The sequence below is a fragment of the Pimephales promelas genome, chromosome 4 (assembly GCF_988280905.1).
Source record: "Pimephales promelas chromosome 4, fPimPro1.hap1.1, whole genome shotgun sequence".
Lineage (NCBI taxonomy): Eukaryota > Metazoa > Chordata > Actinopteri > Cypriniformes > Leuciscidae > Pimephales > Pimephales promelas.
This window is the reverse complement of record NC_142772.1, coordinates 40,139,333-40,160,799: the sequence shown is the minus strand read 5'-3', so window position 1 is coordinate 40,160,799 and position 21,467 is coordinate 40,139,333. Positions and strand designations below refer to the sequence as shown.

Below are 21,467 nucleotides of genomic sequence, written 5' to 3'. Positions count from 1 at the left end.
ATATCTTTTAAGGTATAAAAAATAAAGGTAAGTCGTTTTTTTGCCGTCAGTCTACCTTCAGAAACTATTTTCCATCATTTCAGTTGTTTCATACATGTTTATTTTTATTTATTTGTTTTTATTCATCTATATATTTTGATTTGAAGATTTTGTTAATTTCTCTGTCTTTTCATTCTCATTCTCATCCTCATCCATGCTTTTGGCACATCAGATTTTCAAGTGGTACAGATGATGTTCGGATGATTCCAGTGGACTCAGGGATGGGAGTTGAAGACTGGGAAACCAAATACAAAATGAATGACAACATACTGGATGATTACCTGGAACCAGCACAGAAAACGTGGGATGATGATGAGACCAAGAGTGAAATTTATAGAATTGTGACCAGCCCGGGTGACACCAAAGGCAGTCAGGTCTACCAGACAGTAGAGTGTGATGCAATGTCCCCTGAAGACGCTGAGGAGTATGATGCATCTGGAAATCCCATCAGGAGAACAGCCACAGGCAGCAGTGAGGTCCGTTTGGTCTATAAGGAAGCTAGAAATTTCGAGGATGAAATTTCCCCTCCTGAGATTTCCATCATCCCTTCAATTAGGCAACTACGCAGGGCAGACAAAGCATTAAATACAGAGGGGCTGTTGTACAAAACCAGGATGTGGGCCAAAACCTCATTTGAAGACACCCTTGAGAACTACACAACTTATTGTGAGGAGGAGGAAGCCAGGATGAGAGCAAGAAGTGAATACGGTTCTGTAGGATCTGATGAAATGCAGTTCTCTCTTGGGTCTGAAGAGGAATTCGATGATATTGCGTTTGTAGAAGAGAATGCACAATTTGAATATGACCGTTACTACAGTAACTCAAGATATATTTCCTCTTATGAGGAATGGCCACAAGCCTATTATGAACAACATAGTAGCATGGGGGATATTTGCACAAGGCACCCAGATGAAATAATTTCACCTGTGGAGCAACCAAATAAGGAGTATCATGATACTATGGATGAACTTCAAAACTTAGTTGACACCGTGTCGGAATATCTGGCTGGAAGAGAGGAGGAAATTAGTAAATATGAATCAATGCAGAAGTCTGACACAAAAACAGAAACCGGGAGTGAAGAAATGAAAACTGAGGGTAAACCAGCTGAGGTAAAAGAGGAAAATGCTGTAGAACAAGGTATTACGGGTGTCAAAAATGCCATGAGCTCATTGCTTAACTCATTCACTAATACTAAACCAGCAGCTGAAATAACACAACCAACAGAAATGGCAGCAAAAACTCCATCTCCAGTTCCTCCCCAGGCAGAGTCTGGTATTTCCAAACTGTTCTCTTTCATACCTAAACCCACTGGTAGTCCAACTCCTGTTGCTGTTGTACCACCTGCTAATCAGGAAGCCAGTGCAGATAAGAAGTTCTCTTTGCAGTCACTGTTGCCATTTCAGTCCCCAGAGGTCAGTCGACCACCTAGTGCCACAGCAGAGATGGATACTACAAACATTACTGATTCAAGTGGCTCTCAAACTCAGGACTCCACTCCAAGTCAGACTCAAACAGTGGTTGATTCAGTGCTTGGGAGATTGAGCCCTTTCAGGCTTTTTGGAGACAAATCTAGTGCTGAAAATACTTCACAAACAAATATATCTCAGGGAAACGCAGCGTCTAAAGAATCAATGGATAAATCCAAGAGTTTTTCTTTAGAGAGGTCTGGCACACAACCTGAGCACCAGTCCTCATGTGGGGGATCAGGAAGTGGGTCAGTAGAACTCTTGCCTGAAACAGAATCATCTGGAGAATTACCTGATTCCATGCCTAGAGGGGCTATGTTCAAGCTTGGAGAGAGTAAAACTGAGGCAAAGTCTGTCAGTCACATACCTACAGAAGACACTGGATTCTTTAGCCCCTTTAAGAAGTCATTGAACTCCCTCATTTCAAACAATACACCTGATGATAAGCCAGCTGAGGTCCCCTCAATGTTCTCTATTTTTAAGCCAGCTGAGGCTCCAAAATCTGAGGATGTGTCTGGTTCTTTTGGCAATAAATTAAAGCTTCCTTTCTTTTCCTCAGATGCTCCAGTTAGTACTCAGGTGCCTAAACAAGAAGGTGGTGTGCTCTCTGGATTTCTAAAATTGACAACAGGTGAAAATCCCATTCCATCTACACCCGGCGGACTCCAGGCTGATGCTAAATCGCCACTGTCTAGTCGTTCTGCATTGCTTGAAAGTGTTTCCAAAGGAAATACAGATACTGGTTGGTTCTCTAATCTGTTTAAAGCCAGTCCAACCGAACCACCAAAGCCACAGATCGAAACACAAGCCTCATCAAAGCCAACAGCAACTCTACAAAGTATTCCCACTGTTGTTGTGAATCCTGTAAAACCAGGCAATGTAGAAGAAGTTTCTGCAAATATAGTCATAGAAACGCTTAAAAAAAATCATAATGAGTGCCTGTCTTCTGAAAATCAAAGTGAGATTAAAATAGATACACTGGATGCAGACCAAGTTGAGAGAAATGAAAATCCATCTAAACTTCAAGATGAAGCAAATGCTAAGTCAGAGGACCAATGTCGTCCAAAGTCTCAGGTGAAACCAAAGCCACAAACTAATACACAAGAACACCCCAAGTCTCAGGGCCTGCTATCTGGTCTTTTATCTGGCAACAACAAACCCCAAACAAATTCTGGTCAACCTCAACAGGGTGGATTATTCTCAGGGCTACTTTCCACTGTTACTGGCACCCAGAATTCAAACCAGGATGAACCAGGGGCTGCACCTCCTCAGTCAGGAGGACTGTTGTCGGGAATATTGAAAATGGCTGCCCCAGAAAGCTTTACCACAAGCAGCCAATTAGCAGGCCAACAACAGCAACAGCCATCCCACGAAGGGAGCTCCTTTCAAGAATCACCTGCAAATACTCAAAGCCACAGCCAACCACAGCAGAGCACTGGCATTTTCTCTGGTTTATTCAAATTGGCCAGTGAAACAGTTTCAAGCCCCCAAACAGCAAATATCCAGTCAGCACCAGGCCATGAAAATCAAAATGTCACTAAGCAAGTAGCATTGGAGGGTACCTCCAATGAGCCATCTCAAGGAGCTTCACCTCAGCCTCAATCTGGAGGATTCTTGTCTGGGCTTTTGAAGTTGGCCAAACCTGAGACTGCCCCAGCACCCGGAGAAGTATCCCAAACTCAGCAGCAGCAAACATCACAACCGAGCAGTAGTCCACAGCCAAGTCAACAACAAACAGATACAAAGAGTCAACTACAATTTCAGCCGCAGCCAGTTGAACCTCCTCCAAGTCAAACAGGTGGACTTTTGGGAGGGGCTCTAAAACTAACAGGATCACAACAGCCAAGTGGCCCTGTCAGTCAGCCTAATCAACAACAATCCAGCAAACCAAATGCACAGCCACAACCTCCACCTTCTACCGCAAGTGGAATGTTTTCAGGATTTATTTACAAGCTAACAGCCCCAGAGAGTGCTCCTCAACAGACACATCCTGGAAATAATACCCTGACCACACAACAGAGCACTAAACTCCCTGAACAACGGTCACCTTCTCAGACAGGTGGTTTCCTTTCTGGCCTGTTTGGTATGAGTGCTTCAGACAATAGTAATGCCAAAGATCCAGCTCCCCTAAGTCATCCACAACAGGAAGCCCCTTGTTCTGGTCAACCTAATGCACAGCAAACTAACAGACAAAACTTGCAACGACAAAACCAAGTTCCACCTCACCAGGTACCACAAAATGTACCAAGCGGAGTGTTCTCTGGGTTGCTTAATAAGATTGCAGATACTGCCACTGCACAACCCCAGTCACAAACCATGCAGCAAAACAGTAGATCTGGTCAAAATGAAAGTGCCCCCCAACAGGGTGGGTTCTTTTCTGGGCTTTTTTCAACACCAACACAGTCACAAAAAGAACCACCTGGAACCAGTCAACAGCAGCAGGGAAACAGGCAGCCTTTACAAAGACAAAATCAGATTCCCTCTCATCCACCATCAACTCCTGAGCCACCACAAGGGGGTTTGCTTTCAGGCCTTTTCAACAAACTTGCATCAGTCGATACTCCAGCTCAGTCAACAAAATCTGTTCCTGTAGGTCAGCCTAACCAACAAACAAGTAGGCCAGATGCATCAGGACAGCCAAGCCAATCGGGTGGACTTATTTCTGGTCTTTTGAAAATGGGTTCAGAAGCAGGAATTCAGAAATCACCCTCTGTAGGACAGCAGCCACAGTCTGCTTCTGGAAGCCAGCTCCAAAGTCCACAACGTCAAGGTCAGACTGCGTCACAGGGAGCAACACAGTCTGGTGGTCTATTTTCTAACATTTTCAAAATGGCCACCTCTGATGAATCTGTGCAACAACATACTCAGTCAAGCAATCAGCCAGCAAATGCGTCTGTTCAAAGTGCAAGCAATCAGCAAAATGAGTCTAGTAGCATCTTATCTGGGTTTTTGAGCAAACTAACTACTACAGCTGAAGAACCAACAGCAACAAATGAAGGTTCTCCTAGTCAGAGACCAAAACAGAAGCAACAAGACCATTCTGGAATTAAACCTAGTCAAGGCCGCCCACAGATTCAGAGGGCCAAACCAGTTGAACGTTTGTCCTCTGAAGATGGTGGTGTTGAAAAAGATCAAAATGTTTCAGCACAAAAGGTTTTCTTCTCTGGATTATTTAACAAGGCATCAGAGGAAGATACTTCATCCAAACTTCCTTCTCTTCAGACCAAAGAAGAAACAAAAAGTAGTTCCAATATTGGTGCAGGTGTGCTTTCTGGGATTTTTAAATCTGGAGCCTGTGAAAAAGACTCTCCGAAAAAAGGGAAGGACGAAGAGAAGGGCTTTCTTGATCGACTAATGTCTAAGCAGAGTAAAGATGAGCCCACTACTTCAGCAGTTACCAGCAGCACTGGGACTTTAGAGTCAAACAAATTAGTAAGTGAAGCTTCTCAACAACCTGCTAATCTGCATCCTGCAGTGCAGTCCACGCAAAAGTACATGGCGGAGATCCATAGACTCTTATATGGCACGTCCACTAATTATGGATACCAAGATCTATTGTATACATTTGCTGAGCATGGAGTGATTCCCCCAGAACTATATGAACATCAGTGTCTCATAGAAGCTCTTCTTTGGCAGCAGCTGAATGATTATGCTCTATTGGAGGCGCTAGCAACACAAGTTCCAGACTGTTATTCTGCAAATCAAGTGGGAATGCCATTACCTTCTGAACCAGTTGTAGAAGAGACACCTGAATGGCGGAACTTAAAAAATATGGATCCTAGTCAGTTCCATATACCCTCACATCCTTGGCAGGATGTTGTCAATCTGCCATTTCAAAGTAGTCTTCCACTTGCAAATGGAGAGGATATTTTTGTGTTTAATATGAGTAACACAGACAGGAAATCTTGGGGAGGCTGTGACCATTTAGATGACTTCAGTGATAAAAGCAGCAAAAAGCCTTGGATGGAGAAAGCAGCTGCTGTTAATCTCTCAATGGATGCAACAGCAAAAATATATTCATCCCAGTCAATGTCAGACTGTAGACTAAATGGCAAAAATGCCTCAAAAAAGACAATGAAACCACCTTTGGATTTTAAATTTGACTCAAGCTTCTTTAAACGACTCGCTGAAAAAAAGGGGCCATTGGATTTGACTCCAGGTGCAGTCAACCTCAGTAGCGCTATGACTACTAGTGGAGATATAGAGGATGACATGTTTTTTGAAGATTCTGAGTGGTACCAGCAGTGGCTGTCCTTGTTAGAGCAGGGAATGTGGTGGCCAGCTGAGGAAGGAGACTGTGGCTATTATGTTTACATGGATGAAGAATATATATACTCTCTTTTGACTGATAGGGCTGGTAAGCACCTTTATGCATGTGCAACCCCAGAGGAGAGCCTTGTTTTACAACAAATCACTGAAAATATCTCAAGTATTCTGCATAAAAAAAACAAACCAAAAGTGACGCTTTGTGGTTTTAAAATACCTCTATACAATGAAGATGAAGTGCTTTGGAGACCAGGAAAAAGTCAGTGTGACTCACAACTCTTAAATGCTCCTGTTGATTTGTCTTCAGCTTTACAGAAAGGTGACAGGATTATGAACATGAACCTTGAACGGTTCTCCCAAATGTTTCAGGAGTCCATTAATGCACAGACAGAGCAACCTGTTGACTTCAGTGTGTACAAACTCAAAAAAGTAAAAATGGGTTCAGAAAAGCCAAGTACAATTTCTACTGAGGAGCAACAAATAGCAACTGACCTCTCAAAGAAAGAAAATAATCCATGTTATGGAGGGCCATACTGGAGAAATCAGGGTATTAAAGACCTTTTTCCTGAAGTATCTGTGCCACAGTCCTCTTCTCAAGTTATGTCTACTTCATCAGTGGGCTATAGACATTCAATTCCTGAAATCATGATTGGACATGTAGATGAGAAGCCTATTGACCAGAAAACTCAGAATAAGGAAACTTCCGATCCTGTTTTAACCATTGGAAACCTTGTTAAAAAGACCAATACTGCACCGCAAACTGCTAAAAGTACAGCATCAGCAGGATCTACAATTACACCACAACCTCAGGCCACTTCTAGAAAACTTCCTGATCTACCGAAGAGCAATGGAAAGCCAAATACATCAACTAGGACACTTCCTGTAACACCAGTAAGTTCAACAAGGCAGGATGGGTTTAGACAGCCCAGTGCAACAACCACACCTCCAGTATTACCTACTCCACCAGCCTCAGTTTTGAGCACGCAACTCACAAGTATTGCTTCTGAGCCCTCTGCTGTGTCTCAGAAACACATACTGGCAAGACAGCCATCACAGTCAAAACAGTCTCCTTTATCAGATAAAGTGTTGAATTTTGTAGGCTCAGAGAAAGTGTCTAATTTTGAAGGCTCTAAGACTGAAGTAATTACCTCAAAGCCAAAACCTTGCACAGTGATGTCAAATCAAAGAATATCATTGCCACCACCACAGAATTTACTTTTTAACAAACCTCAAATGGCAGTCGACTCTTTTTTTTGTAGTAAACCTATGGATTTCTCTGGAACCATGATCAAAAAAGACACCGGTAATGATGAGAAAACTCCATTAGATAATCATGCTGAAAGATGTATTCCGGATGTCTTTGACTTTACCACAACAAAAATAAAAGTTAAAAAACAGATTGAAGAGACATGTAACACGAGTGAGACAGTGGCTACTGATCTGACTGTTGAGTTAAATAAGGAAGTCAAAGAAATCAATGTCACCTTTCCAGCTCTAGAGGTCAGCAATCTTTTCTTGACAATGTCTGATGTACCTCGCGGAACTGTATCTGCTCCACCCTCTCCGGGAAGCAGACCACAGTACTTTCCTCCAGACTGTGGAGTTCCCAGACAAAATGACAGTGGTGGCAATGAAGTACCCATATCACAAAAACAAAAACCTCAGCTTGCTAGACAAGCCTCAGAACAGATGCCCCAGGCAAACAGTATTCAGGGAAGCTCTAACAGAGTCCTGGTGGATTCGCCCTCAAAGGCAGTATTCAATTCAGCCTCATCACCAGCTCAACTTGATAGGCTAGAGACAGGGCCATTTAAGCAAAGTGCCAAACCCAGTCAGGTGCCAACTTCCATACCCCAGGCACCATCCCCTCATACATGTTCTGAAATAAAGACATCACCAATGCTAAGCCCAGCATTGCAGAAGCGTTCTCAAAATAAAGAGATTGGCCTCATAAGGCAGACTTCACTTGCTAGTGAATCCTTGAGAATTAGTCCCATGACTGGACAATCATATAATGGGAGCACTGCTCCAGCTAATTCAATCAAAGCAACTCTGGATATGACTTCAAAGACAGTCAAAAAAGATATGGACACAGTAATCACTGAAAACTCAGCAACTGAAGCTGTACCCCTTGTAAGAAGCAGACGTGCCTCACTTACAGAAATTAATACAGGTTATGTTGGTTTGCCTTTGCTTGTAGAGCTACCAGCACAAGAGATAAAACTCACACAAAGGCATCAATCATTACCCCAGCTCTTATCTAGTGAATCCAAGTTTTTCCAAGAAGGGCCTGTTTTATGCAACCAAAACCGTATTTACAACAAAACTGCAAGTTTGCCACTGCAACACACTCATTATCGTCAATCAACATCAACTCCATCAAATGCAAGTAAAGCTACATTAGACATGTCTGCAAAATCAAATACTTGTTCAGCTGTGGTAACTGAGGCAGTTCAAAAAGAAGCACTGCCACTTGTGAGAGCAAGATCGACATCAATCTCAGATGGAAATGAAGAGCTTGTTGGATTGCCTTTGCTTGTTGAGCCATCAGTACCAGAGAAAAATCTTCTCTCACAAAGGCATCAATCATTGCCACAGCTCTTATCCAGTGACTCCAAGTTTATCCAGGAAGGCCCTGTTTTACCCAGCCAAAAACATCATTATAACAGAACTGTAAGTCTTCCAGTGCAACCTTCTCATTATCTTCAAACAGCAACTGCTCCAGCAAATACAATTAAAGCTACATTAGATATGTCTGCAAAATCAACTACTCATTCGGCTGTGGTAACTGGGGCAGTTCAAAAGGAAGCACTGCCACTTGTGAGAGCAAGATCAACATCGAGCTCAGATGGTAATGAAGAAGTTGTTGGTATCTCTTTGATTATGGAGCCTCCAACACAACAGTCGAAAGCTCTACTCAGGAGTTATGAATCACAATCAAATGTTACTCAAAGTGATTCTTCGCAACAGAGGATGGATTTGAAAACATCACAGTTCAGTCCAGTCTTAAACCGACAAACGCCTTGTTGGCAAGCAGCCTATGGTCCAGCCAGTGCAGTTAGGACAATTGTAGATATGTCTACAAAGCCAATGGAAAAAGTCCAAGAAGAAAAACAAGAATTTTCTCCAATGCCATTGACGAAAAGAAGAACATCAGATACTGTGATTGCCAAAGGGACATCTGTTGGATTACCTTTAATTGCAACACCCTCTGATTCCCAAGAAAACCTTATATCGGAGTCTACATCTCCATCACAAGTGCAGCAAAGTTCAGATAAGGAAAAACTGAAAGAAAAGAATAGTGTTACTTCAGACCAGCCATCCCTTGAAGTCAGAAACATCTCTGCTAAAGTGGGATTTTTTCAAAACAAACCTGACACATTACAAATGACACGCCAATCCTCTCTTTCAGGACAACCCAACAGAATACCCACAGCACCAGCTAATATAATCAGGGACATAGTTGACATGTCTCCAAAGCCCTTGTCAGAGCCATCAGAGATTTCTGGAGACCTTATCATTGAAGCTGGTGTGCTGTCACTTGTAAAGACAAGAACAAACACTGATGCTGAAGTATTAAAAAGTCTAGCTGGTGTCTCTCTAATTGTAGAACCTCCTTTGTATCCTAAACCAGTTCGAAGGCAAATCAAGTTGCCTGATGAAAAGTCCTCTTTTTCTTTGAAATCAACTATAGCTCAAGGAACAAAAGTACCTTCTGCACCAGCTAACACAATTAAATCCACTATTGATATGTCTGTGGTCCGATCAACTTCTAAGATGTCTAACTCAACAACAGGAGAAATGCTTCCAAGTGGAATATTGCCTCTTGTCAAAGATAAAGTATCCATCAACAAAGATTCAAGAAGTGATTCAATAGGAATGCCATTAATAGTTGAATCTTTTTCGCCTTCTGAGCAGATCCCTCAAAAAACTTCACAATGTATATCCTTACTAGGAGAAAAAGGTAATCGACATGGAATGCAATTATTGGATGGACGTCATACTACAGAAACTTTGTTGCGCCAGCAGATCCCTACCTATCATCAAAATGGAATCATCCCAATCTCAAAGCTACAAACTGTAGAATCTCAGGCCTTCAGCAAACCGGTTGACTTTTCTGGCATTGTTTCACCTACAAAACACAACACCACATTTGTTCTTCAGAATGGACATCCGGTGGATTTTACTAGAACTGAAGAAGAGAAATCAAGGATTGAAAACAGATATCCCAAAAATGATAGTATTTCTTTTAAGAAATCTTATGTTGGAGCTGTTGACTTGACTGCTGACATAGTTATTGATGTAAATAGAAACAAAATTGACAATGAAGTCAAAGATCTTTCATCTCCAAGAACTACTAGCATATCTACTCTGAACACATTGGCAAATAAGAAGGATTCTCCCCAACTGTCAGAAAATAAGGAAATATTAGCCACCCAATCAAATAATTTACCTAAATCTCAAGCATCCTATCCATCTTTTCAGTCCAATGTGCCAACTCAAATGGCAGATACATCAGTTCAGATGAAAAATAATTTGCATAGAACTGATATGCATTTCTCCAAACATTCTGTACAACTAAAGGAAGCACAAAGTGAACCTGCTGAAACAGTCAACCTACAGCTTCTGGATAAGGGGCTTCCTTGTACAAGCAGTACAAGTGTTGATTCACCTGGCTCTCTGCTCTCTACAGAAATCAATGATTCATCTAAAGTGGTGACCTTTAGTGACCTGCCCCAAACATCTATGCCTCACATAAATTGCTCAGAGCATACAACTAATCAGCAACCAGCTCAAATGTCTATCATAAGTAGTGAAATGATAAGAGACCAGTCAGTTCCCTCGACATTAACTGAGAATGAAAGGAGTCAACTTATTCAGCAGGCTGAGCCATTCATTACTTCAACCACTGTCTCAAGACCGAAAGGTCTTATCAAGCAATCAACAGTGGGAAGCTTAGAAGATAATTGCATCCCTCAGAATGGGACAGCTACTTTCGACGAAAAGCCACTAGTGTTAGACAAAACACTTGTTCATACTTCAATTGGACCAGTTATATCTGTTCAAGATGTATCCATACCTGACCAGGGTTTGTCATCTAACTTTGTGTCTACTACTGCAAACCTGCCAGTAATGACTTCTGCCATTGAACTAGAATCAGTAGTCGTCGTACCCACAAGTACTACAAACTCTGAAGTTTTAATGGCATGTCCAGGACCATATTCATCAAGTCCAGCTGTCATGCCAAGTGTTATAGATGGTCCTCAACTCCCTCCATATCAAGTCTCGATTTCAGGCTCAGCCACAAAGACATCAGTCAAAGGATTGATATCGTTATTTGATGGAGCAGGCTCACAGCCAACAACGGCTAATGTCTCACAAAGAAGTGATAAAATTATACAGTCAATCATAGAACCATCACTTCATCAGTGTATTGAATTTAACCAAGAAATTACCACATCTCCAAACAGGACTGTGACAACAACAGCAGATACATCAGTGTTGAGTGGAACCATAATAACTACTGGTCAAGCACATACTGCATCACCATCCTTAGTCGATCCACCCACAGAGCCTTTTCCAAGTCCAGTATTTACTACACCAACTTCCGTATTAAGTCCCCCAGCTGAACTTAATGAAGTTTCCCCAGTTCCACCAGCTCAAGTTTTCCCCACTGATCAATCTTTAAGTTCACTAGTGCAACATAACAGAACATCAGTTCCTCAGATCAAAGAGGCAGTTGCTGAAAGTTGGGCTCCAACATTTGGTGGTACAATTTCCCAGCCAATTGATGTTTTTGTGCCAGTAGAGTCACATTCTCAACTAAACGCTTCTGAAAGCATTCCCTTTGCTGAAGCTTCAGTCACAAGTGATGCATCTTTTCCGGTTACCACCAGTCTTCCTACATCTTCCAGTGGGTCTACAATTACCCCCTTAACACTTCAAACACAATTGAAAGATGTACCATTTATGCTTATGTCTGGCAACCAGACTTCAGGCCAACCAGATAAAGTGTCTACTCTAGATCATTCATCTACAGAAAGTGGATGTGATGCCCAGTATATGTCAATTCAAGCGACTTCACAGGCCTCTGTACCACAAACCGCAGCAATATCTGAATCTGTTTCAACACAAGATACTGTGGTGCACAATGTTAGTCAATTAGATTTTACCCCCCAACAGTTTGCTTTGTCTGAGATGATGTCTATCGAAGAGACACCTTCTTTCACTACAGTTTCACCCACTGAACTAGAGGGGCGAACATTAGTTAGTTTTGCTTTGGGACAAAGAAAGATGCTTATCCCTCAGATTATGATTTCTGAGGCTAGCAGTCCTGAAGACTGTCCTAGTGAAGAAGATATCTTGACAGATGAACTTGATACAACAGAGAAAGATGATTTTGCTGTATCTCTTATTGACAAGACACCCATGGAAAGTACTGTTGGTTCTCAAGAAGATTTAGCTACAGTGCATGTGGCATCTAAAACAACTGACAGTCAGAGCATCAAAAATAATTCATCTAACATAATAGCATCTCCAGAGGCTCTAACAGAGGTTTCTGAGATTAAACATGATGACTCCATTGAGGATGCATCAGCACCATTAATACTAAGCACTGTTGAACAAAATGACAGTATCTGCCCTGAGGCCACCTCTTCTGAAAAAACATATCTTGAAGAAGATTACAATAAAGATGACCAAGTTTCCTGTGGTTTTAAACAAGAGTCGAACCTAGGAAATGATGCAAATACTGAATCAACAAAGTGTGAAGAAAAAATAAAAGATCATGAAGAATCTCCTAAAGTAATGTCTGACGAACTGAGCATCACTTCTGAACCAGTGTCTTCAGGGACAGAAAAAGTACCACCAGAAGACACTTTGAAAACCTCTATATCAAAATCTAAAGAAAGTACAAAGGAAGTGGAAGTGCAGAGAACAGTGCCTCCAAGATCAAATGAAGAGACCACACCCACTAGCACTGAACCAGCTTCTCCTTTCACTCTCAAAGACACAGTTGTCGAAGAGAAATCTGGCAAAGGCATATTCTCACTTTTTGGCCCATCTTTGGGTGAATCTCAACCTCAGAGTGGACAATCCATACTAGGAGGAATAATTCATGGGTCCTCATCCTCTAATGAAATGCCAGGTACAGGATTATTCTCAATGTTTGGAAGTGCTGCACCTCAAGCAACCCCTGCCTCATCTGCACCTAAAGATTCACCTGGAAAAGGCCTGTTTTCTATGTTTAGTGGATCTGTTGCTCAGCCACAGCCTGACCAGGAAGGTCCTCCTGTGTCTGGCCCAAAAGGTCTGCCTGTAGCACAAAGACCACCACACATGCCTACTCCAAGGGTGGCTTCAGGACCTGGACCAAGAGGACCACCAGGACATGTTCTAAGGGCTACATCAGGACCTGGTCCAAGGAGTCCAACACCAAGAGGGCCCACTCCCAAAGAACCATTGGGTAAAGGATTTTTTTCTGTGTTTAGTGGGTCTTCTCAGCAGACTGCACCAACAGGTGGAGTTGCTGCAAAAACACCTGGATCTGGATCCTCAATTCTTGGAGGTATTTTGCCTGGTTCTGGTGCCAAAGAAACCAATGGGCCTGGTTTATTTTCCATGTTTGGTGGAAGTAGTTCTCAATCTCAACCACCAACGGATGCTGCTGCAACTGAATCCACCAATAAGGAGACAACAGGAAAAGGATTGTTTTCCATGTTCAGTGGGCAAAGTCCAACTGGAGGTCCTGAGTCAGAAGGTCTCTTTAAAGTTCCCTCTGTATTTTCATCTGATAAAACAAAATCTACTGGATTCAAAATCATGTCTTTCATGGATGATAAGAAATCAGATTCATCTGTTGAGGCTAAAGAAGAGGTTTCTGTAGAGAAGACAACTGAATATCCTGTTAAGATGGATCAAAAACCGTGTGATGAAATGAAGGTAGACTCTATGAATGTTACAGGGAGAACTGATGAAATGCTGCCATGCATAAATGGTAATACTTCATCTAAGATCATGACACTAATAAATGAGAATGAAGAGGTTGTACATCTGACAGACACACAATCTAAAAATGAAGAAACTTCAGTGGTTGACAAAATACACGAGGAACAAACTATTAATGAGCAACTTAAAAAAGAGGAGCTGGAGATGGAAAGCCACAAAGAAACTGTAGACACTTGTTCAAGGAAAACTGATTGCATGAGGTCAATAAATGAGACTGAAGAGGTTGTACTTCTGACAGAGGAACAATTTAAAAATGAAGAAACTTCAGTGGTTGAAAAAATACCTGAGGAACAAACTATTAATGAGCAACTTAAAAATGAGGAGCTGGACATAGAAAGCCACAAAGAAACTGTAGACACTTGTTCAAAGGAAACTGATTTCATGAGGACAATAAATGAGACTGAAGAGGTTGTACTTCTGACAGAGGAACAATTTAAAAATGAAGAAATTTCTGTGGTTGACAAAATGCCTGAGGAACAAACTATTAATGAGCAACTTAAAAAGGAGGAGCTGGACATGGAAAGCTGCAAAGAAACTGTAGACACTTGTTCAAAGAAAACTGATTGCATGACACCAATAAATGAGACTGAAGAGGTTGTACTTCTGACAGAGGAACAATTTAAAAATGAAGAAACTACAGTGGTTGACAAAATACCTGAGGAACAAACTATAAATGAGCAACTTAAAAATGAGGAGCTGGGCATGGAAAATGACAAAGAAATTGTACCCACTAGTCCAGAGAAACCTGATTTTAATAAAGATTTAAACCAGTTTGATCTTCATGATTCATCCGGGCAAGGGCGAGTTACAGAGCCTGCAGCGATTGAGAAACCATCAGAAGTGTCACTAAAATCTGATAATGCTGTAGAGCCTGAAAAACTGACTGAGTTGCAAGAAAATGACATGCCATTAGAAGCTGACAAACCAGTGGAGAAAAATGTGGAATCAGAAGAAGGCCTGGAACTAGAAAAGTCTCAAGAAAGTAACAAACATCTGGGTTCTGAGAAAAGCACTGAAAATCTGAAAACTCTCACTGAAGAATCAGGAAAATATGATGATATACAAATAACAGACATCATTTCTGACAGCCAAAAAGCAGACCTTAAAGGAAAAAAAATAGATGAAATCACCAAGTCAGAAGAAAGTGACAAAACATTAATGGGGTCAACCATGCAACCATCTTTAGATCCACAGCTTATTTCTTCTGTTCAGCAGCAGCAACAGCCTAAACAAGAAAAGATTGTGCCTCAGCCAGGAATACTGGGTTTTCCTACTCAGCCAAGACCAAGAATGGCTGGACCTTTTGGTCAACCCAGACCTGGAATGCCTGATCCAAGAGGACCTAGACCTGTCATTTCTGGTCAACCAAGACCAAGAATGCCTGGCCCTCAAAGACCCCCAGAACCTGCTGCATTTTCTGGTTTTATGTCAATGTTTTCTGGTCCTAGTGCTTCTACCAAGCCAGCAACTTCTAGTTTCTTCTCAGTGCCACAGACCTCTTTCTTCAAGTCATCACCTATATCCACTGCACCACAACCACAACAGCAGAAGAGCTCATTTTTTAATCTCCCAACCAGCCTGCAAACAGAATCTCTTACTGGTGATTTGTTTGGATTGTTTAAAGGTACAGAAGCAACTAAATCAGATGAAACCAAGCTGCCAGAGAAAACTGAAGGTAAAGATGGTACAGAAGCAGCTAAATCAGATGAAACCAAGCTGCCAGAGAAAACTGAAGGTAAAGATGGAACACAAGACTCTAAAGCAAATGAAAGCAAACAAATGAGCCTCAATGTTAACGAGTCAAGTGCAGTCTCTGAATCTGAATCCACTGTGACGGGCACTAAATTAGTTAATGAAGAACTGAGGGAATGTGATTCTGAGTCGTTAAAGGTTGTTGAAGAACAAGAGGTCAACTCTTTGCATGAAAAAAGAGATGAAAGCAAGGAGATCAATGATGCATCTGAAACTATTCACACACAGACATCTGAATTGGGTTTATCCACAAAGGTACCACCGGGAGACACTGAAACCCCACCATCTACACCCAAAATACTAGTTGAAGATAAACGACCAACCTCACCACTTTCTAAAGGTGTTTTTACTTTACCTGGTTTATCAACATCCTCTTTTGGTGGTTTGATGTCTGGTGCAGCAGAGACGGCCAAACCTTTCAGCTCTTTTTTTGGCTCTTCTACTCCTGCCCCTTCAGTCAACACCAACCCTTCACAGCCACAAGCAGAGAGCAGTGGTCTGCTTTCCGGTTTCAAAGGTTTGTCTGCTGGTCTCTTCCAAGAAGAGAAGTCAGCTGCTGCAAAGGAAGAGACCATGTCATCAATGTTTGGAAGGAAAATAGGCTTCCCATGGCAAAGTTCACCCCCTCAGACCCCTCCTGCAACCCAGTCCAAACACCTAGACTTGAGACCTGAAGAAAAGTATGAACCCGAGGCTGATAAATTGTCACCTGAATCGGATGTCACCGGAAGTGCAGATCCCAGTGATACAGAAGGTCCAAGTGACAACTCTTCACATAAGCAGCCAAGCTTTGACACAAGTCCAGAGAGTCCAACAGCACTTAAACAAGAGTCATCCTGTCTGGAAGTCGAACATATAGAGAAATCTCAAATATACAAAGATTGCATAGATAAGGACAACGACATTCCAGAGACTGCTTCCAGTGCAGAAAAGCCACCAGGGACACTTCTACAGCAACCCTTTGAAAAAAGGCTAGTAAAATCATAATAAATGTCTGTTCTTATGCCATTTATTATGATTTATTGTTAACATTACCCTCCATCTTTTCATGATATTCTAATTTGTATTAATTATTATTTATTGTATTAAATATTTTTTATTTGTTTTATATTCCCATTATTGGACATTTTTATTTTGGTTTCTTATAGTCTGGCAAGAGATGCATAATATAACAAATATTACAAGTAATGACATTATTGACCACATTTTAAACAATCTAAGGACTATAATTGATACCTGTGTGATTTTAGTTTGTGACTAGGTTTAGATATTTGCATTTTGATATTGACATATTTTGTTTTCTTTCACCAGCCCGGTGGACAGTTCTCGATTTGGGTCTTCTGGTAACCTTAGCCAAGCCAGTTCCCAGTTCAGCTCTGAGCCAGAAGAACAAAGCTATTCAGACACTCAAATCAGGTCTTCTGTTGTTGCTAAACCTCTTCCATCCTCAGATGACACAGAAAAAGGGGAAAGGGAGATACTAGCAAATGTGGAGAAAGAAGTACAAGGGGAAAGTACGCCAAAACCTGTTTCTAATCAAGGCAGAAAACCTGAGAGGCAGCAAAGGTACTGTATGTGTTACACACCGAATAGATGTGAATAAAGGAATGGTAAATTCTAGGTTTGTTCCATAGGTCATATCTAGCTTTAAGACCATATGTATGCTAGTATACTTTTAAAAGGTGACAAAGTTAAGTTACCAAATTATATGCATGTAAATAATATACTCTTTATAGGAAATGGGCCGAAAGTGTAGTTCCAGCAAGTGATTTTAGCCACCAGGTCTAATGTCATTATTTGTCTTTTTTTTTTTAGTTTCTTTGAGGATGGCCCACCTCCTTTCTCTCCTTCCCGTTTACACTGGTTGAAGGCCATCAATAAAGTAAGAGTGAAGCTGCATGAGGTAAGAGGGAGAGGAACAAATCACCTTTTTAAATGGTGGAAAATTCTTGTTTTATGAATTATCCTTTTCCTCCATTCACTGTTGATGTTTATCTAAACTGAACCCTTGCTAGTACACTGCCCTTCTGTTTGGTTGACTTAAGATTCCCATATGACAAATTCAGTGGCCACCATTGGGAATTAAAAAATGACATTGATTTTAGTTTTTTTTTAATGATGTTTTTTTTAATGATGTTCTTTTTGAGTGGTCTAAATTTACAGGAGAAAAGAAACAGGTATGTACCATTTTTGTAAAGTTTTTGTAAAAACTGTAATGCACACATTTCTCATTCTAGAAAGCTCCAAATTCAAAAATAATTTCACATTTCTTCTTCATAAATAACTCATTTTAAATAAACATTCATCTTTCCAGAGGTGGAATGACCCAATCTTAAAACTGGACTTTAATTGTGAAATACCAAACTTGTCCTTTAATGAATATAAACCTATCCAACGAGAGATAATATTTACCCTACTAATTTAGCTTTGTTTTGGATAATTCAGTAATTAATCAAATGTAATGCATTTCTACCCACAAAAATGATCAAACAAAGTTGGGAGCTCACATGGTTTTTGGATTGTTGGATTTTTCTTAAAGTGGATATTTGTATTATATCTGGTTAAAAAAAAGTATTGTATATTGGATTCTTCAGACAAGTGTAAGTTTTTATTGCACTGCTTAGATGATGCAAGTCCTCCATTCGAACTGACAGTAAAACTTTTTTTGTTCTCATGATTCTCATAAAACTTTAGTCTGTGGTCTTGATATTTGCAATCTGCCCTTGGCAGCTGTGTCTTCCGATGCATGCAGCTGCTAGAGGGAGGGATCGTGGTGATGGGCGATTGTTCGATTGAGACAAAGGCTGTGACAGGGAAAGTGTTGAGCAGGAAAGGCATCTTTAAATGATCACTGTTTTTCTGCTGACAGCTTAAATATTGTGTTTGTACAATTTCTTTATTAAAGGATCTGAAGTGCGGGGGGTTTCCTTTAGCATGTTATGTGTACATTTATGTTTGTTTCTGAAAGCCAAGTGTTGGAGACAGGCAAGACAGATTATATGATATCCAAATGGCTGGATAGTTCTTTGTTTAAAATAGTCATTTTATCTCAACAAGAAATAATTTACCATGGCAACTAAGTGACATTACTATGGAAACACAACCTTGATTCTTGCACTCCTTTTATATGCATATTTCATGTAGTTTAACTCAATCCAGTCAAAAACATTAATCATACAACATTCCTCTTGTAGACATGACATGAAATGCTTGTTTAAATTGCTGTCATTTCTTGAGAACAAGTTAAACCTCTTATTAACTACGCTTAGACATAGTGTTTTATACAGGTGATTTCATACAGGCAGGATTATTTTTTTTAGTCAGAACTAAAGAGATTGGCAAGAATATTATCCAGACTTGAGCTTTTATTGCTCATTAAACTGAATATGAAAAAACTGAATTAGTCACTGGTTGTTGTGGTAATATTAATACCCAGCATTTTTTTTAAGGAAAAAAGGTTCAAAGTGGTGACTTGAAGTCACTATGCCTGCAGTGGTCAAGATTTTGTGGAAGGGTAGGATGCATATGTTGTAGGTTGTAGAGCATGAATGGTGTCAATGCAGCTTTAAATTGCATTTGAAAACTATGCGGACACTTTTTTTTCATGGTTGCATAAGTTTCATTTTAGTGTTTCCAAAGCAAACTGCCTTAAACTGAGGTTATCAGAGTGAGACCCTGCGATTAGTTTAAGAAACTGGAAGGAAAAGGTTCAACTGCAATATGAACTAAACACATTTTTACTCACTTAAAAGCCACTATGGGAAGGAAATGATACTTGAAGGGTCATTCCATAAGGAGTTAGCAAGTGAATTCCCCCAATAATCCTCACCGAAGACTTCTTTTTTCTCTCTCTGGTTTATGGTTCAATGCATTTTTAAGAATCCTGTGTGTCTAAATTGATTGTACAGCACTTTGGTCAGCAGTGGCTGTTTTAAATGTGCTCTAGTAGAAAATAAAGTGCATTTCCTTGCCAAAAATGCCCCTTCCACAAAACCGTTAGTAAAGGGAACATGACATGGTTAATTAAATTTAGAAATGTAGCTGTTTATGATCATGTGATCTTCCATGACGTGTTCTTAATCAAATTTTGTTCGAGTAAACTTAGATTTTAAACCTGTTTAACCCCCACATATTCTTTATGTACATATCTTTGATTGTTTTATCAAGCACTACATGACGAGATTATTGCAAATGCTAGTTTAGGCAGCTTTTGTTTTTTATGTAGTATGGAAAAAAAATACTATGGTAGTCAATGGGGTCAACTGTTTGGTTACCAACATCTTATTTTGTGTTTAGCAGAAGAAATAAATTCATACAGGTTTGGAACTTGAGGGTGAGTAAGTGATGATGGAATTTAGTTTTTTGCCTAAACTATCCCTTTAAACACACTTGAAATGGTGAGGTATCTAGTAACGGTGCACATGCTTTTCCCTGTGGAGTTGAAGCTGTTTTTTTTCTTACTTTGATGAATGACTTTGTTCTAATGGCCGAATCAATAACTACAAGAATAATTAGTTAGACATCATTCTGCTGTGTTTTGATGGTTTAAAACGGACTGCATGCCTTTTGTGCATACAACACCAGTGATAATGCATTGTTCAGGAAGGAAGGAAGGAAGGAACAGTGTGACATCTTTCTCTACGATGACATTTGGCTGAGCATCACTGAAATGTAATACAATTTTAACAGAAGAACAAACTGTTTGATGGTACATTTTCTTTGATCTGTCAGTACTACTCCTTAGCGATGTATTAGGGCAGATTAATGATTTCCTAATATTGACATTAAATCATGATTTTCCTTTTTCAAAATCTATTCTTAACAAAGAAAGTACAAGAAACAATGTTAGTATATTTGTGCCTTCCATGTGTCTTCGCAAACTGCACTGAAGTTCTTTTAAACTTTTTCTTATATGCAAAATATAAGGTTTGCAAAGAGTCCTATAGAACACTGGTGTGTTTATATAGGCCAGTGTTTTTTCTTTGTGAAATCGAGGACAGAATATATTATTTATATTCTAGACCGGACGGACATTAATATCCTTCAGACCTCAAATGGCTATGCCCATTACAATAGTCATCCTCAGAGCTGGAGAACCCTAGAGAGAAGGAAGAGAGAAGATGTGTCAAAGAAAATCAGAGCGATAGAGAGTGAGAGAGATAGGGGCTGAGCTGAAGGGATAGAGAGAGAGAATGGAGCGAATGCATTGGATAAGGAAGAGTTTCTTACTTGGAGTAGTGAGTATGCACAGAATACTAACTGGAAGGAATCAAAGGCCTGTAGGATGACATTGGCTGAAAGTCACCAATAAAATTCACCCCTCCCAATCGCACATTGCTTCCTTTTCCTGCTGATTTCTGTACAGCGTCCACAGAACCTGGGATAGCACTGACACTCTTTACTTCTCTAACGTTGTCTTTCTAATCAGAAGATCAAAGAGGAAGTCATGTGCCTAGAGGGAGTATGGATGTGAAGCAAAGAATGGTAAATCATCCAGTAGCTTGTGTATTCAGTTGATCGAGCATCGATCAGTCAGTGGATCAATTGTGTAAAAACTTGTAGGTGTATTTTTTGTAAATATAATCCAATATAAATTATAATAATTAAATAGCTTATGTAATGGATCTTGTACAGCTAATCAACCATTATCAACTAAATAAAAACCTTTAGGTTGATACAAAACCCCTTTGCTTCATGTTGGGGTCCTCCTGATCACACGCTATCTTTCGATAATGAACTTAGTATATACTGTAGTGGTTCTCAACTAGGGGACCGAGGTCCTCTCGGGGACCTCAGTAATCTTCCAAAAGTGCTTCAAAATTATTTACAATGAATTTCAATAATTGAATAATTGAACAATTAATATTTGTTGCTTTTGTCAAACGTGCTAAAAATATCCAAGTGCAACATGCATCATGTTCCATATTTATAAAAAAA

At 40.3% G+C, this 21,467-nt stretch overlaps 1 protein-coding gene across 1 annotated transcript in view; it reads left to right on the top strand.

Annotated features, from left to right (window-relative positions):
• Positions 1-21,467, top strand: part of unc13ba (unc-13 homolog Ba (C. elegans)) — a 103,244-nt gene that overhangs the window by 28,196 nt on the left and 53,581 nt on the right. Inside the window, exons 10-12 of the mRNA XM_089130512.1 lie at positions 212-16,501; positions 16,842-17,096; positions 17,346-17,433. Coding sequence (XP_088986638.1) covers positions 212-16,501; positions 16,842-17,096; positions 17,346-17,433 — 16,633 coding nt within the window. The remainder of the gene's footprint in view (positions 1-211; positions 16,502-16,841; positions 17,097-17,345; positions 17,434-21,467) is intronic.